Below are 18045 nucleotides of genomic sequence, written 5' to 3'. Positions count from 1 at the left end.
GTCTCATTATCCAGGAAGCTATGCTGGACTTCTTACCACAGCGGCAGGGTAGGATTCTAAAAAAACAAGTGGAAATCAAAACTTTCAGAAGTCTATTCAGAGCTGGCATCGTGTTGTGTCCTCTGCATTTTATTGGCAAAAACAAATCACAAGGCCAGTCCTCTAGATCTAAGGGGTAGGTAAATAAACTCAAGCTCAATGGGTAGGAGGAGCAGCAAAGTCACAGGGCAAATGGCACGAGTGAACACAAGGATAAAAAACCAGAGACACACTGCAATAAATTACCCAAAATAAACCTTACTGCTTTACTGATCATTTTATAAAGTAAAAAACTGTCTAATGTGGCAGATAATAATTAAATTGTGTTGAGTATTGTCCTATTATTCTTATCCAAATGCATGAACAGGCAGCTACCTTATCCTAAAAATATCCTTGGTAAAAGATTCTGAGTCTCTCAGTTAGCTATCCTACGTCTGACAATTGCTCATCACCACCAAGTTCTTACACGTATTTAAATTCAGTCCTTTTCATTCAGCTCTCACTGGGCTATTCTCTTCCCTCCTTTCCCATTTCCATCCATTTCCCAATTCCCTCCTTTCCCATTATTCCATCTGAAGAAGCATAAACTAATGTTTTTCACCATAAAGGGTAACTTAAGCGTCAAAAAAACTCTCAACATCCTAAGTATGAGAATAAACTAACAGTTAATAACAGACAGTAGATGAATTCCTCTGCGTCTAGTAAGAATAAACTAAAGAACAGAATAAAGAAATCAGCCAACTCAAAGGTCAACCACTGGACTTTAATGAATTAATTTTGTTAAAAGCATTTTGAACAGATATGCAAGTAAAAACACACACGTTAAAAAATGAACAAAAACATTCTTGCTTTCCATAAGTACTTCTCAGAACAGCCATGATTAAGTTTAACTATATATAGAGTTTAAAAAACAAGTAACAAATTTTTGTATAGTTAAACTTGAGACACATACATTTATATCCTAATATTGGATATATTCTCTTGACATTTAATTTGTTATTCCTATTGGTAGGTTTGCCTTTTAAAGTTTTAAAGTTTTCCTAGGAGAAAGTATAAGAAAAAAGTATCCAGATTACCCATCATTTTGAACATAGGAATAGCAGTTTTGAGATAGCTCAATTGTGAAAACAATGACAAAATGCTGGACTGTTAGTTTTATTTTCAGGACCTCCTTTTGAAAAGGATCTTTTCATTTTGTTTAATAAAATAAGTATAAGAAAATAATTTTGTCTTGGCATTGGTGGGCTGAGATCTATACTGTTCACAAATTCAACAAACAAGAAATGTCTGCTTTAAGAGATCAACACTAACAGGTAACATGAAAGACAGAAGCCAACTGTAGGAGACACATCCCAGTGTGCTTAGTTAATCCCTCAGGTTTTACTAGCACACCTCTGAAAAAGAGATGCACATCCTAAATTCACAGATATTAAACAATAATCACTTTCCTTACATCTATATAAAATGTGCTTACCTCTCTGACAGCTTCAGTCTTAACTGCAAAGAAAGGTTATTAAGAGAACCCAATTATAGGTGCCCCAACTACATGTTAGCACCACAAAATAGCCATCAACATTTCTTAGGAGTGTTATTGGCACTGTGGGTGAGACAATCCTTAGTATGTGGGACTACCCCTGATACTGCAGAACATTTAGCATTCCTGACCACTCACTAAAAACCAGTGGTTTTCAAGGTCACTATGACAATCAAATGGACCCTTGATGAGAACCACTGAGCTAGATTACTTTATGACTTCCACAGAAAGTAACTGCTTCATTACCTTCAGTAACAATGACTGAAGAGGAATATCTTTTTAAAAAACATTATAATTAAATGTTATTTCGGAAAGATAAGCTGACTTCTTCAAACTCATAGTAATCTGAAAGATTAGATGCACAAAGTGCAATACTTATTTATCCCCAAATGCACACATACATTTACAGGAAAATGTTTATGTTCTACAGGCATATATTATTACCCCATTTATGTTTAGTAAAAAAATATGCTCATCTATTACAGTAAGATAAAAACCATGTAGATGTTCTTGATAAGTTCCCTCACATTGATGCTCCTGGAAACTGCTGCTGTCTTTGCTCCAAAACTTGCTGATTTAATAGTTGTTGCTGTTTCTGTAAAAATTGCACTACTTCTGGACTTCTTAGTAACGACTTAGAAAGAAAAGAAAAAAATTATTAATAGCATTAATCTATGCGATTAGACTGTTTTCATGCTATGAAATTACTCTGATGTATCCCTACACATGACACAATATGTTCACTAAAATATGCCTGAATCAAAATCACTTTTACATCTGATGCACTGCAACTAAGCTGCAAACAGAAAATAATGTGATGTCACACATCAAAATACTAAAACCTAAAAATAACAGGTGAAGTCTGTTATTGGTGACTTTGTGCACAAAGGAAACGCCTTCTATAATATGCCAGCAAATACCTCTTGAAATACGTAAGAACAAAGAGCACTGACCCAGGATTATAGCAAGAAAAAAAATGGAGATGAAAGGGGGCCACATATGAAAAGAGCAGCTAAATGCCAGTTTGTACATACATATAAACTAGTGCTAGAAGTCAAGTTTCTCATTAGCCAACTAAGTCTTCATAAAGAAATTTAAAATTGTGTGTATAGGTGTGCATTTATATATGTGTGTATATATATAGGTATATACCAAAATTTGAGGAAAAAAACTAATAGAACTGCTCCAAAACATCCAATACCTTTCTGTACACTCATCATTTTAAAATATAGTTGTCATAATATAACAAATATAACAGACTATGATTAACATATGATTATTAGAGACAGGGTCCGCGTTTCCCACGCTGGAGTGCAGTGGCGGGAGCATAGCTCACTGCAGTCTTGAACTCCTAGGCTCAAGCAATCATCCTGCCACAGTCTCCCTTAATATGTTTGTTTGTTTTTTTTTTTTTTTGAGACGGAGTCTCGCTCTGTTGCCCAGGCTGGAGTGCAGTGGCCGGATCTCGGCTCACTGCAAGCTCCGCCTCCCGGGTTCACGCCATTCTCCTGCCTCAGCCTCCCGAGGAGCTGGGACTACAGGTGCCCGCCACCTCGCCCGGCTAATTTTTTCTATTTTTTTTTTTAGTAGAGATGGGGTTTCACCGTGTTAGCCAGGATGGTCTCGATCTCCTGACCTCGTGATCCACCTGTCTCGGCCTCCCAAAGTGCTGGGATTACAGGCTTGAGCCACCGCGCCCGGCCAGTATGTTTTTATAATAAAATACTTACATAAATTTATAAAGAAAACATCTTTGGCCCCAATAAGTTGCAAAAAGATAAACCGAATAAAGGGAACATACTATCATTAAATCCTGATTTTAACATTATATGTATTATATCTTAGTACGTTTTCTATTTATTAAATAGTTTTGTTTAAAAATCATCTTAGCTGTTACGACACCGTTGGACATTTAGGCTGTTTCAATGACCTTTTTACTATTTATGATGAATATATTCCTGGCAATATCTTTATGTTTAACTCCATCCATATTTAGGATTTACGTCCTGTAAATGCCTTCATATTAAATGTGATGTCTGAGTCAAAAGGGATGACTCCTGGTACATAATGCCCACTGCTTTCCGAAAGTGCTATACCAATATATAATGCCATTAACTGCAGGAGAATGCCCATTTCATGAAAGTCTCAACATCATTGCATCATTGTGCGTAATCGTGTAAACCGTTTTCACTTTTTGTTTATTTTTACTGATATTGAGCACCTTTCCAGATCATTAATGGTATTCCGCCTTTTTTTCTGTTTGTATCTTTTGCAATGTATTGAAGTCAAAGGTTTTCCTCATCAAATTATAGGAATTGTTGTAATAACCTTTCTTTGCAGTTAAGACTGAAGCTGTCAAAGAGGCAAACATATTTTATATATAGATAAGGAAACTGATCATGTTTAGTGATTTATAGGGTGCTCTGTTGCCTAGGCTGGAGTACAGTGGTACGATCACAGCTCATTGCAGCCTCAAACTCCTGGGCTCAAGCAATCCTCCTGTTTCAGCCTCTTGACTACAGCTACATACCATCACACTCAGCTACTTTCTAAATTTTTTTGTAGATGGGGTCTCGCTATGTTGCCCAGAATGGTCTCAAATTCCCAGCCTCAAGTGATCCTCCCACCTGGCCTCCCAAAATGCTAGGATTACAGGCATGAACCACCATGCCCAACCAGGAATATTTTATGTGATAAAATACCAGCCACAATAACCACAGTCTTTTATACTTGTTGTACATATTTTTGCTCTAGGTTATTGTGCATTTTGCCACTAGTTTTGACTATAGCATTCATTTTTATGTAGTCAAGTTTATAATCTTTTCCCTGTGATTTTGTCTATATAAACTAAAAAAAAATCTCGTTACAGATTTTTGAGGTAAAGTTTCGATTCTTTTTTTTAAAACTTTGACTCCTTATTAGGAATTTATTTTGATGTATAGTGTGATGTCATGCGCTAAAATCTCAAAAATCTCAATAGTTCCATTTATAACAAAAAACGTTTGTTAACACATTTATAACTGATTTACAAACAGATATTTACCAGTCTTTTTTGATTTAACACTTGTTCTAAAAGAGTAGGTCTTGCAGGACGATCCCCAAAAGATCCTGTTCTTTGTTTAACAATGGAGAGTATGTTATCTGCACTTTCCTGGGATAAATGATAAAAACGCAAATAGATAAACAGTTAATGTAATAAGTCATGATTACAGGTATTTCAAAGAGGTAATGAACAGGTCTTTGCATTTCTTCCTTCTTCTTGCCCAGTCTCTGTAGAACTGGAAAGTTCTTCATTATCATAGGCAAGATACTGGCAGTTAATTTGATGTAACATTCCTTCTCGCTCCCTCTCCCACCTGATTTTCAACCTGGGTTCTTTAGTCTCTTGACAGGTCTCAGAATTAATAGTGTGTGATACAGTGTGATAGAGTAACAGTGTGAGAGGTGGGCCACTAAGATTGAGGCAGAGTTACTTGTGAGCTATTTTCAACATTACCAAAAATGCCAAGTGGAATTGACCATTCTCTTTCTATGATGCTATCCAGGCCAAAACATAAAAGGCATCCAAATCTTTCCTTTGGATGAAATATATGAACTCAGAGGCAAATTATACACTGCTCAATAAGATATCTGATAGCTTTTACCCAGTTAACAACCAAAACAAATGGGGGAGTAGTAAAATATTGTTTAAAGAAGCAATTGATAACCAAATCTTTCAAAATTTGGATAAACTTGCTTGAAAAAGCACTAGTATAGTCTCCTGCCACCTGTATGAACAAAACAGGTAAGTCCTAAAACGATACCATTACCCTGAGATTTAACTGCCCAAAAACAAAATCAGCCGCACTTATTACCAAATATGTACTCCCAGTTACCTGACTGCATCTTAAATACTTGCAGTTGTGCTGGCATAACAAAATATTGTTTAGCTGACTGAAATATTCTGACTCTTACAAAACCATGCTACAATACCACATCCAAAATTCTTACGAAGTAAATATAAAACTATAAATGTTTTACCAGAAAGCCATACTTTACATGAATTTAACCTCTTCGTTCTTTACTTAGAATATTATCTATGCTGTTTTTTCCTCTTGGCCTTCTTTCTACCGGCCTCTGAGTTATCTATGAGAATATTCTCTTAATCTCTTTCATTATGAGAAGTTTACCAACCTTATATTACAAAACATTTCATCCCTAAACATTTTAGGCCTCAACACATAACAACTGTAAAAGAAAATTCTAATACCCAGAGGAAACAAAATAACTTCTTCCTCCCCACCGACCCCGAGTTGATTTTATTTATGAGATTCTTTAATTTTTATTTGCAAGATAATGGAATGCTGAAATTGACTTGACGGTACCATACCCTCCGCCCTCACAACCTCACTATGCAAATTCAAAAGGTTAATATCACAAAATATTAGATACTGAATTAGATGGAGAAGCTTGCAGTGAAAATAACCTTTAGTCATCTAGTCCAAACTTGTACAGACGTTGGAATTCTTTTTCAAAAACTTTCAATGCTCTTTGTCCTACAGAGTTTACCAACTTTTGCCACACTTCATTTGGTTTTGAATAGCTCTGATATTTCGGTAGAATGTTAGGTAGCTTTACTTAAGCTGTGCTGAAATACATACTCCTTGTGATTTAGGCCTAAGAGTCCCAGTTACCTCAGAACTATGCCATATAAGTCCACTCCTTCTCTTAAATGATAGCTTTTCAGATATTTAATAACAACAGTCCCACCAACAGAAGTCAATTCATTTATCCCTAGTCCCTTTATGTGTCTCTCACATAGCACAGTTCTTAGATTGGTGGAGTAGACATTATACACACTTGTTCCTCACTTAACCTCAGCTTGTGTAAGAAATAATTTTAGAAACCTTAATTTCTTTAATTTTTTTTACCTTAATAAATCCTTCATTGGAATAGAGACCTTAATTTCGAATCTTGCTGCTCACAACATAGCAGAAGATACCGTCATCACCTGTCAGTCCTACTACAATGATCTTCGAAATAGTCTCAAAATCTATAGGCTCTCAACTTGAACCCACTCCATCAGGGTAGGGTCCTCTGCTACTTCCTAATTATCACTTCATGTAAAGACTCCAAACCCAAATCCCATAGCCTGGCATTCAACACTATAAAAAACTGGCTTCAACCTATCTTTCCAAATTTTTCTCTCATGAATTTTCCACTCAACTATTACATTTTAGCTAGAATAGTCCACTTGCTATCTTCACAAAAGTGTTTTCTGTATTCCTACTTCTCTTTCTTTACTAAAATGTGCTTCTCTTTCCTTTTATCTACCAGAATTCTAGGGAAGCAGTATAGTAAGGGGGTAAAAGTGAAGGCTCTAGAATAAGACTGCTTGTGCTTGAGTACAGTACTTGCTGGCTGTATGACCTAGGCCAAATTCTTTAGCCTCTCTGTGCCTCAGTTTCCATGTATGTAAAACATAGTACCTATCCCACTGCTGAAAGGTTGTGAGACTCCATTTATCGCTTAACACAGTGCTTGACACATAAGAAACTCAGCTCATGAAGCGTAAACTATTACCCATCCTTTCTGGTTTATACTGAGTCACATTTCCTCTGCAAAGCCTTTCTGGAGTATCTCAGCCTGCAATGATCTATCCTCCTCTGAAATACTAAAACCGGACTATATAGTTGGCTCTTACTACATCCTGACTGGCACTGTTATTTTCTTTACACTCACTCAGTTTAACAAAGATAAAGACTTACAGATCTTGTTACCTCCTCAGAAGTGATAAAGTATCCCACAATATAAGACAAATTGGATAGTAAGCTATTACTTGTTGCTTATAGCAATTAATTCCCTTCCCTAAAAAGTCATGCAAATTATTTCAAAATAGTGAAGCTGGGTGCAATGGTGAAGTAATCCCAGCTACTCGGAGGGCTGAGGCGGGAGGGTCACTTGAGCCCAGGAATTTGAGGTCAGCCTGGGCAACAGTGTGAGACCCATCTCTAAAAATTAGATAAGTAAATAAATAACAAAATAGTAAATTATGAGGTTCTTTTTGTGGGAGGTGCAGAGAGAGACTCTAATTCAGTATCTATTTGCCTTTTATACATTTTCCTTACTGTAGATGTAAATGCTAGGTAGTTTTAAAAAAAAAAATGTAAGCAGCCATAGGTTAACTACTTCTTTCTTGAAAATAAGTATTACTAGGCTGGGTGTGGTGGGTCACACCTGTAATCCCAGCACTTTGGGAGGCTGAGGTGGGAGGATCGGGAGTTCGAGACCAGACTGGCCGACATGGCGAAACCCAGTCTCTACTAAAATACAAAATTAGCTGGGGTGGTGGTGCATGCCTATAATCCCAGCTACTTAGGAGGCTGAGGCACAAGAACTGCTTGAACCCAGGAGGTGGAGGTTGTAGTTGGCCGAGATCGCACCAGTACTCCAGCCTGAGCAACAACAGAGTGAGACACTGTCTCAAAAAAGAAAGAAAGAAAGAAAAAAAGTGTTATTTTTCTCCCTCTCCAAAGAATTCTGAAGCAAATGAGCACCTGTGGAACATACTGAGGAAGAAACTTGATCACTTTTACTAACTTTCATTCTTTTCCAGGTGTTTATTTCTCTAATTCCCCGTAATTAGAGATTTGGTAAAACATCTAACAAGAATATGGATTGAGGGGGTTTTTAAACTAAGATTACAGAAGTCCTGAGCCCATTAATTAGTATGCAAAATTAAAGTTACATAGTGGATTTTTCTAGGAAGAGTCTTCATTAAGTCACCAGATACTCAAAGGAGTCCTCTTACTCCAAAAGATTAAAACTTAAGGGAAAGAGAAGTCACTCAGTCCTAACCAGTGTGAATTAAGTATGACACACTGGCAACTGTAGATTTTGGAAATATTTAGAAGATTATACTTTTTGTTTTTGAGACAAAGTCTTGCTCTGTCACCCAGGCTGGAGTGAAGCAGCACAATCTTGGCTCACTGCAGCCTCAGTTCCCTGGGCTCAATGATCCTTCCACCTCAGCCTCCTGAATAGCTAGGACTACAGGCATGTGCCAACATACCCGGCTAATTTTAAAATTTTTTGTTGAGATGGGGGTCTCCCTATGTTACCCAGGCTGGTCTCGAACTCCTGGGCTCAAGCAATCCTCCCTCCTAGGCCTCCCCAAGTTCTGGGCTTACAGGTATCAGCCACTGTGCCTGGCCTAGAACATTACATTTGTAAACAATTACAAGGTCTAATATTTTAGTAATGGAGCACTTCAAGTTCAGCCGGAAACTAAGAAATTTAAAGACTTAGAATACATCCTAAGACCCTAAGACAGCTTGCAGTTAAAGAAACAAATTTTTTGACCGCTTTTTTTTTTTTTTTTTTTTTTTTTTTAAGGAGACAGGGTCTTGCTATGTCATCCAGGCTGGAGTGCAGTGATGCAAACAAGGCTCATCGCAGCCTTGAACCCCTGGTCTCAAGCAATCCTCCCACCTCACCCTCCCGAGTACAGCTGGGTATACAGGCACTTGCCACCATACTTGGCTTGGATCACTTGTAACAAAATTAAATTTTTCTCTACACTGAGGGATTACATAGCTCTCTCAAGAAGAAATATCTGCTTATCTGTGACAGCCTCAAAGTATACCACTAACAATGACAATAATAACAGCAAAGGTTTGCAAACTTTAACCAGTTGCTGGACACCATGTGAACACTCAGTATGGAATGGCTCACATATTCACAGCAACACTGTGAATGACATACTATTTTAATGCTCATTTTACAGAGTTTCATAACCTATTCAAGCCACACAGCCAGCAAATGATGGAACAGGGCTTTGCACCCAGAAGTCCATCTCCAGAACACTGGTTTTACCTTTGAACTCAGTTCAAATCAAACAATCCAAAAGTTTTTTGAGACTTAAGACTCCATTATCATCCTTTTTTTCCCCCCATCAGGGGTACTAAGAAAAGGGATAGTGAAAACAGGGTACTAAGAACAAGGATACTGAGAACAAGGTATATTAAGTATTGGGGTAGTGAGAACATGAGAAAAAGGGACTAAACATAGGGGTACTGGGAACGGAGTTGTAAGAAAAGGGTACTAAGTACAGGGGTACTACAGACAGGCAACTGAGTACAGTAGTACTAAAAATAGGGTACTAGGAAGAGGGTTAACAGAACAGGACACTAAAAACAAAGTATTAAATAAAGGACTATTACGAATAGAGGTACTGAGAACTGGATACTGAGAACAGAGTAGTGAAAACCGAAAGAGATGACTTTCTCAGAAGTACCAACTTCATCTAGGTTCCTAAGTCTCCTTTAGCGATGAACCAGACCGAACATTTACTCTGTGTCCTTCCAGCCATATCCCAGATCTATGACAGCTCTGCCGATGTCACATTATTTTTACTGAAATTTCGGCACCTATCATATGGGTGCAACAGAACTGTTACTGCTTTGCACATGTTGGTATAAACTTTAATTTAGGGCAAACATTCTAATTCTCAACCACTAACCCAGTCACTGCAACCCAGCCCATTTGCAAGCGGATGGGCCGGCCCTGGAGATGCGGTTTGCGTTAAGATTGGGTTTCTCCTTCCACCGCCCACCCCTAGGCCTCGGCTAAGTCTGATACCTCGAGTTTGACGTTTCCCGCGCTGCCAGTCGAGGCAGTCCCACCGCAGTTCAGGGCCTGGTCGCTCTTCTTCTTTTTATACTTGTCCTTGTACATCTTGTTGCGGTGTTTCTTGCACATCCACGGCTTGCGCTGCTTGGCCACCTGGCTCGTGGTCTCGCTGCAGCCTTCGTAGGTGCAGGTCTTGCTCATGCTGCCCCCGCCGCTGCCCCGCCTCCGGGCGCCGCCGCTGCTGCCCTCGCCCCCCGAGTGGGTCTCCTCGTCCTCCAGATCCTCCAAACTAGCCGCGCTCTCGCCTCCCCCTGGAGGGTCCGAAGTGTCCAGCAGGTCCGCTTCGTCCTCCCCAGCCTCCTCTTCGCCATCCCCGGCCCCTTCGCACAGGTACCTAATGGGCTTGCCCGCCCCAACGCTGCCTCCGGGGACCGCGGCCTCGTCCTGCCCAGCACAGGGTTGCATCACCAGCAGGGTGAACTGCGAGGCCGCGGTCGCCACCGGGGCTGGCGCCAGGGCGGGAGCCGCAGCCGGGGCTAGGGCCGCGGGGTGGGGCACGCCGCTGGCGGCGCCCGGCCCCGCGCCCTCCGCGACACCCTGCGACTCCATGCTGCTGAGACCTGGCCGGGGTCCACGACTCCGGCCTTTTAACACCTGCCTGGCCTAGCGGCACTTTGCAAAATAAAGACTCAAGAAACGCTACGGGAAACAGCAGCGGTGCCCCGNCCGCGGTCGCCACCGGGGCTGGCGCCAGGGCGGGAGCCGCAGCCGGGGCTAGGGCCGCGGGGTGGGGCACGCCGCTGGCGGCGCCCGGCCCCGCGCCCTCCGCGACACCCTGCGCCTCCATGCTGCTGAGACCTGGCCGGGGTCCACGACTCCGGCCTTTTAACACCTGCCTGGCCTAGCGGCACTTTGCAAAATAAAGACTCAAGAAACGCTACGGGAAACAGCAGCGGTGCCCCGAAGGCGCCCCGACTGCGCCTGCGTGTCCGCAGCCTGGGCGTCAGCGTGTGTACGCCCGCTGGCTGTCATGGAGCGCGGCGCCTCTGGGGGCGGGGCTGAGCGCACAGCCGACGGGACTGACTGCGCATGTGCGGATCCGGCCCCTTCGGCCGGCTGGGGGATTTGCAGACCGGGTCTGCGGGGCTGTGGTTGGCAAGGCAGCGCCACCTGAACCTATTGTATCTAAAGCAGTTCAAATCATCTTCTACAGGAGTTCCAGTAAGCAAATTAAGATTGTTCCTGAGCAGTCTCACGACTTGTAGTGTTAGGATGCTAATTTTATTATTTACCCCCAAACTGCCTGCAAGGGGAGATTTGAAGCTGGGATGTAGTGGTGTCACAGCCTGGAGCCACTAGCTCGCAGTCCATGAAGGCAGAAATGACTTATTTGAAAATAGTGGAGCGGAGAGGGGTGGGCCACACCTTTGGCCGAGTTGTATTTGTATTGAGGGTTAACTTTGTTTTTCTCTTCTGGAAACTCACTTGATTTTAATACTTGCTCTTTGCTGTGGCTGCTGAGATAAGTCTTAACGTTTTCATTTCACAGAGTGAAAATGTGTGAAAAGGAATACTGAATGGCAAAAGTTTAAAAAAAACAATGAATGTTCTATCAGTTCTATCAGTTGCTGGGTAATTGCTGGTTGTTAAATCTTGGCTTGTCCAAATCCCAGGAGAGAAAACATCCTGCCGTATCCTGAACTGTTAAGCAGATATTCTTTTTCCCTTCATCCTGTTCTTTCGCCTGGTCAGATTTCCCATCCCACCTACCGGAAAGCAATGACTTTATTCAACAAACTATAAATCCCTTCACATAAAGATGTTTGGGTGCTGACATGTAGGTAGATCAGTTATGTTTTAAAGAGAGGCAAGTGGAAGGGAGAAGGTTTGGAATTAGAGCAACCTAGGTAGTACTGTCCTGTGTGACTACAGCAAGTTGGTTACAGCCTCTCTGAGCCTCAGTTTCCTCATTAGTAAAACTTGGCAGTCGGTGGTGTGCTAGGGCCAACTGATGATACCTGGTTGCTAACATTTCAGAAGTATAATTAGCAGAAAAATTAAACACTGCTATTATTAAAAATCTTACTACATGAACTTACAATAAGATTATATTAAAAACAAAGGTTACGGCCGGGCGCGGTGGCTCTCGCCTGTAATCCCAGCACTTTTTGGGAGGCCGAGGAGGGTGGATCACGAGGTCAGGAGATGGAGACCATCCTGGCTAACACAGTGAAACCCCGTCTCTACTAAAAATACAAAAAATTAGCCGGGCGACGTGGCGGGCGCCTGTAGTCCCAGCTACTTTGGAGGCTGAGGCAGGAGAATGGCGTGAACCCGGGAGGCGGAGCTTGCAGTGAGCCGAGATCTCGCCACTACACTCCAGCCTGGGTGACAGGCCGAGACTCCGTCTCAATAAATAAACAAACAAACAAAACAAAACAAAACAAAAAAACAAAGATTACAAATCTCAAAACTCTTCATTTTCTAATTATTTTATGTTTTATCATTATCTGTGCTCTTAAGGTTATGTCGTATCTGTATACGGAAATATTATTTAGTGGTGTGTTACTGCACATTTTCCCAACTCTGCCTTCGGTATGTCATGTTGATTGCTTGAAATCAGCCACTATTGGAGTATTTACACCAGGGAAATTATCAAATGCTACAAAGCAGGTTTACACTTATTGTTGATTGTCTCTGCACTTAAGAAACTGATAGTGAAAATGTTAATGAAGATTAAATTTAAGGCCGGGATCAGTGGCTCCCACCTGTAATCCCAACGCTTTGGGAGGCTGAGGCAGGCAGATCACGAGGTCAGGAGTTCAAAACCAGCCTGACCAACATGGTGAAATCTCTACTAAAAATACAAAAATCAGCCAGGTGTGGTGGCCCACACCTACAATCCCAGCTACTCAGGAGGCTGAAGCATGAGAATCGCTTGAACCTGGGAGGAAGAGATTGCAGTGAGCCGAGGCTCTGCCACTGCACTCCAGTCTGGGCAGCAGAGGCGAGACTCCATCTTAAAAAGAAAAGAAAAAAAAAAAAAGATTAAACTGAAAATGTATTCTGTCTGCAACTGTCACATTGTGAATATCCAACCCCCACAACTGAGGAAATACTCTTTCAGCATTTGAAAACTATCATGCAATTCAGCAAAGAAATTGCTTACATCACATCCTTGAACAAGTGAAGATCTTACATACATCTTAATTGTTTCACTTTTGTTTTTTCTCAATTAAACAAAAATATCTACCAACATTCATGTCAAAAGTACACTTTATGTCCTTGCTGTCATCAAAAAAAAGAAAAGAACAAAAGTACACTTCTTTACTGAATTGAACAGAAACCAAGCATTTATTCCTTTTTTTAATGAAAAAATATAACTTTATTCATAAATAATGTTACTTTTTTTCTTCAACTTTCATTTTAAGCTCAGGGATACATGTGCAGGACATGCAGGTTTGTTACATAGATAAGCATGTACCATAGTAGTTTACTGCACGGATCATCCCATCACCTAGGTGTTAAGCCCAGCATTCATCAGCTATTCTTCCTGATGCTCTCCCTTCCCCACATCCACTTTTAACAGGTCCCAGTGTGTTTTGTTCTCCATTGTGTCCATGTGTTATTATCATTCAACTCCCACTTATCAGTGAGAAGATGTGGCGTTTGGTTTTCTGTTTCTGCGTTAGTTTGCTGAGGATAATGGCTTCCAACTCCATCCATGTTGCTGCAAAGGACATGGTATCATTCCTTTTTATGGCTGCATAGTATTCCATGGTGTATATGTGTCTATCATTGATGGGCATTTAGGTTGGTTCCATGGCTTTGCTATTGTGAATAGTCAAGCATTTATTATTATTATTATTATTATTATTATTTGAGACAGGTTCACTCTTGTTGCCCAGGCTAGAATGCAGTGGCATGGTCTTGGCTGACTGCAACCTCTGTCCCCCAGGTTCAAGTGATTCTCCTGCCTCAGCCTCCTGAGTAGCTGGGATTACAGGCACATGCCACCACGCCCGGCTAATGTTTGAATTTTTAGTAGAGACGGGGTTTCACCATGTTGGCCAGGCTGGTCTCGAACTCCTGACCTCAAGCGATCTGTCCACCTCAGCCTCCCAAAGTGCTGGGGTTGCAGGTGTGAGCAACCTCTTCTGGCCACATTTATTCTTATTTTAAATATGGGACACTATTGTTGGTGAATTCATAAAAACTGATAGTGATTTTCCTAAGAAATAGTAAGTCACCTTGAAGTTATGGATGTATAGGATTTACAGTGTTGAGTATTGTATATTTTATCAATGTTTGTGAATCTTGTGCTAACATTCTTTATCTCAGGTAGTGACACATACGGAACCCCAGAATTGGCATAAAGATTATTTTAAGCTGAAGACACTTGAGATTCAATTGGTACAGAAAGCAGCCTTCTCAGACCTTCCTTTATCTGACTAAAAGCTGAAACTTCTGATAAATGAAGACAGTCATAAATTCCCCCCTGAGGAAAGTTACTCTCTGGACAGAGACCAAGAGTAAATCTACCATAAATACCCCATGACCATGAGTTCAGAAAACCTACATAAACATATATTATCACCAAATGCCTTATTTCTCATTTGTTCTCCTAAAACCACATTTGTTTTTCCTAAAGGAACCTATTTGTTCATCCCCTGGGAACTTTCACTCCGTCTTCCCTTTCCTCACTAATTTAGGTACATAAACCTCAAATTCTAACCATCCGTTTGAGTAACTCATCTCTGAGCCCTCCTGTGTACATGTAGTTCTTGTAAATAAACTCTTTTCTTTTACTAAGCTATCTTTTGTGACTTTAATTTACAAGCTCCCAGGCAATAAACCTAAGCAGGTGGGAGAAAAGTTTCGTTTCATTTCCAGCCATCAGTTAACTGGTTAAAAAATGTTTTTACCGGCATACTACTCGGAGCAGTATTATTTAAATCTTAGTACAAATACCTGTTACGGTGTTCAGTAAGTGACAGTAAGCTTAAAAAGTAAACCTACTTTTTTTTTGAGGTATGATTTTTCTGTGGTTTGAACATGTCCCTCAAAAGTTAAATGTGTTGGAAACAATTGCCATTCTAACAGTATTAAGATGTGGGGCCTTTAAGAGGTAGTTAGCCCTCATGAACAGATTAACGCTGTTATGGCTTAGTTATCACAGGAGTGGAGTCCTGATAAACAGATAAATTCAGCCTCCTATACTCTCTCTGTGCTTGCTTCTGCCCTCTGCCCTTCCACTATGGTATTACCCTGATCGGATGCCAGGGCTATTCTCTTGGACTTTTCAGCCACCAGAACTGTGAGCCACATAAACTTCTGTTCTTTGTAAATTACTCAGTGTGTGCTATTCTATTACAGTGACAGAAGATGAACTAAGACAAATTTACACACCAAAAAGTCCACTTATTCTAACTATACGATTCAAAGATTTTTAGTAAATTTGTAGAGTTGCAATCATTTTTACAAAAAAGTTTTAGAACATTTCCATCTCTCCACAAAAGACCCTTCTTATCCATTCTCAGTCAATCCCTGCTCCTTCTTCCAGCCCCAGGAATCCACTAATCTTTGTCTCCATAGATTTGCCTTTTCTAGACATTTTGTTAGGAGCAATGAATCCATACGGGTCTGCAGCGACCTCAATTCTTGCTTCCTTACAAGAAAGAATTCGACTGAGGGGTCTAACACAGAGTGAGAGACTGAGCCAAGTTTTCAGCTAGAGTAGAAGTTTATTTAAAAGCCTTAGAGCAGGAACGAAAGGAAGTGAAGGACACTTGGAAGAAGGCCAAGCGGGTGACTTAGGAAATCTAGTGCGTGGTTTGACCTTGACATGGGGTTTTATTTGTTGGCACGCTTCCAGTGAGTTGTGTCCCTTCTCCCCTGATTCTTCTCTTGGGGTGGGCTGTCCACATGCACAGTGGCCTGCCAGCGCTTGGGAGGGGCTGCATGTGCAGTGTATTTACCAAAACTGTGCACATGTTCACTTGAAGCATTCTTCCCTTACCAGTTGAGTGTTTCTAGAGGAAGATCATATACCAGTTAAACTCTGCCATTTTGTCTCTTAGTGTGCATGCTTGAGTCACTTGCCCAACTCCTGAGATCTTATTGGGAAGCTGCTGATCACCAATTTTAGGTGTTTCTATCTATGGGGAGACTGCCTTTCCCTGGCGCAGGCTGTGACAAATTATTACTTTAGAGAGACAGTTTAACAGCTGCCTGACCATGATCTCCTGATAGTTGCCTGACAGTCCTCCTAAGGGGGACACTCTCCTACCCTGTTCATGTCTAAGTACCTACTGGAACAGTTTCATATCAATGTAATCATGTAATATATGGTCTTTTGCACCTGTCTTCTTTTACTTAGCATAATGTTTTGAAATTCATTTACTTTTTCTTTTTTTTATCCGTAGTTTGTTCCTTTTTATTGCTGACTATTATTTCATTGTATTGCTTATCCGTCTACCAGACTATGGACATTTGGATTGTTTTATGATTTTGGCTATCACAAATGATGGCAATAGATTTTCTTATGTAGTGCTTAGCACATAATAGGTCTCCCAAGTATTTTCTGAAGGACTCTATTATTTTCTGAATAACTCTTTTGAGTCAGGTTAAGGGACGGAGCTTGAGTGAATGCAGGACCGTCGGGTTCTAAGCCTGGCTTTGTTCCTAAGTGTCAGTGAAACTGATCAGGCAGAGCCAGGAATCTCTGAGCTTAAGACTTTCCCTCTACCCTCTGAGGGTTTGGTAAAGAGTCTAGAAAATAAGCTGACCGCAGGCAGATAAACAGGAGAAAAGGTATACACATTTGTTACTTGCACAGGGGCATAACTGAAAAGCGAATACCCCCAAACCGAGTGAGATCTGGAAGCTTAAATACCTTCTTCACAGGGCAGAGTGAAGTGGGGATGTAGGTAACTCAGGGGAGAGTAAATAATTTCTGGGAAAAATGAATGGGCTCTTAGAAGAATAGATGACAGTTTGTGACAAATGTTGTCTGGATATGGTACTGACTTCTAGTCTTCCTCTCCTATGATAAGAGTTCATCTTCCCTAGTTGATAAACCCTCCAGTGATGGGATTGGAGTTCCTTTTGGATTATATGCCTTTAGGGAGATAAGAAATGCTCAGAGAATGCCTCTGTCTGCACCCAATGTCCCCCAGGTGCTCTCACTTCAAAGTAGTCAGTATACCAAGGTAATATGGGATGGCCTTTCCTGAACCTCCTTAATGATCAAGTTGGTCTAAATGATCTGTAAGCTCTTTCCTAAGTTTAGAATGTAATATACTATAATGACCTTTTATGTGCCTGTCACTTGGGATTTTGATTTAATTGGTCTGGCGAGGGGCCAAGCCATCCATATTATTTAAAAGCTCTCCAGGTAATTCTAATATGCAACCAGGGTTGAGAATCCCTGAATTATCTATAATATACTGAGAAGTAATCTAGTATACTTAGATGTATAAACAGATATCCTAACTCAGGGATTCGTAAACATAGTGTATTTGTCACCAACCAGTAAGATTTTGCATATACGGTATTTTTTAAGTGGTAGAAACTCAGATTATTGTCAAAGCAAAATTTTAGCATTATTACTATTGCCATTATTTCATTTAGATTCCATCCATTTACTCTTTACAGACTTACTACGGAAGACAAGGCATTGTGTACATTCTGCATGGGCTTCCTCATCTCCTCTATTTTTTTCCTTACTAATCCTCCGATTTCCCTATAGCCATGCACATTCCTTCTTTTGTGTTTTTGAGAATGGTGCTTAACAATTACCAAAGGAGTAGTCTTTCTCTTTTTTTTTTTTTTTTTTTTTGAGACGGAATCTCACTCTCTCA

The 18045-nt window shown here is 40.7% G+C and overlaps 1 protein-coding gene across 1 annotated transcript; it reads right to left on the bottom strand.

The window, feature by feature from the left end:
• Positions 1-281: 281 nt before the first annotated feature.
• On the bottom strand, positions 282-10902 carry RFXAP (regulatory factor X associated protein). The gene is made up of 3 exons (XM_017854148.1): positions 10193-10902; positions 4617-4724; positions 282-2207 (listed from the first exon to the last, which is right to left on the bottom strand). The coding sequence occupies exons 1-3, from the start codon at positions 10790-10792 to the stop codon at positions 2097-2099; spliced, it is 819 nt and encodes a 272-aa protein (XP_017709637.1). The 5' UTR covers positions 10793-10902; the 3' UTR covers positions 282-2096.
• Between the last annotated feature and the right edge of the window lie 7143 nt (positions 10903-18045).

This window comes from Rhinopithecus bieti, unplaced genomic scaffold (genome assembly GCF_001698545.2).
Source record: "Rhinopithecus bieti isolate Rb0 unplaced genomic scaffold, ASM169854v2 scaffold_35538, whole genome shotgun sequence".
Taxonomy (NCBI): Eukaryota; Metazoa; Chordata; class Mammalia; order Primates; family Cercopithecidae; genus Rhinopithecus; species Rhinopithecus bieti.
The sequence above is the reverse complement of the archived record's forward strand: the minus strand, read 5'-3'. Positions and strand labels throughout refer to the sequence as shown.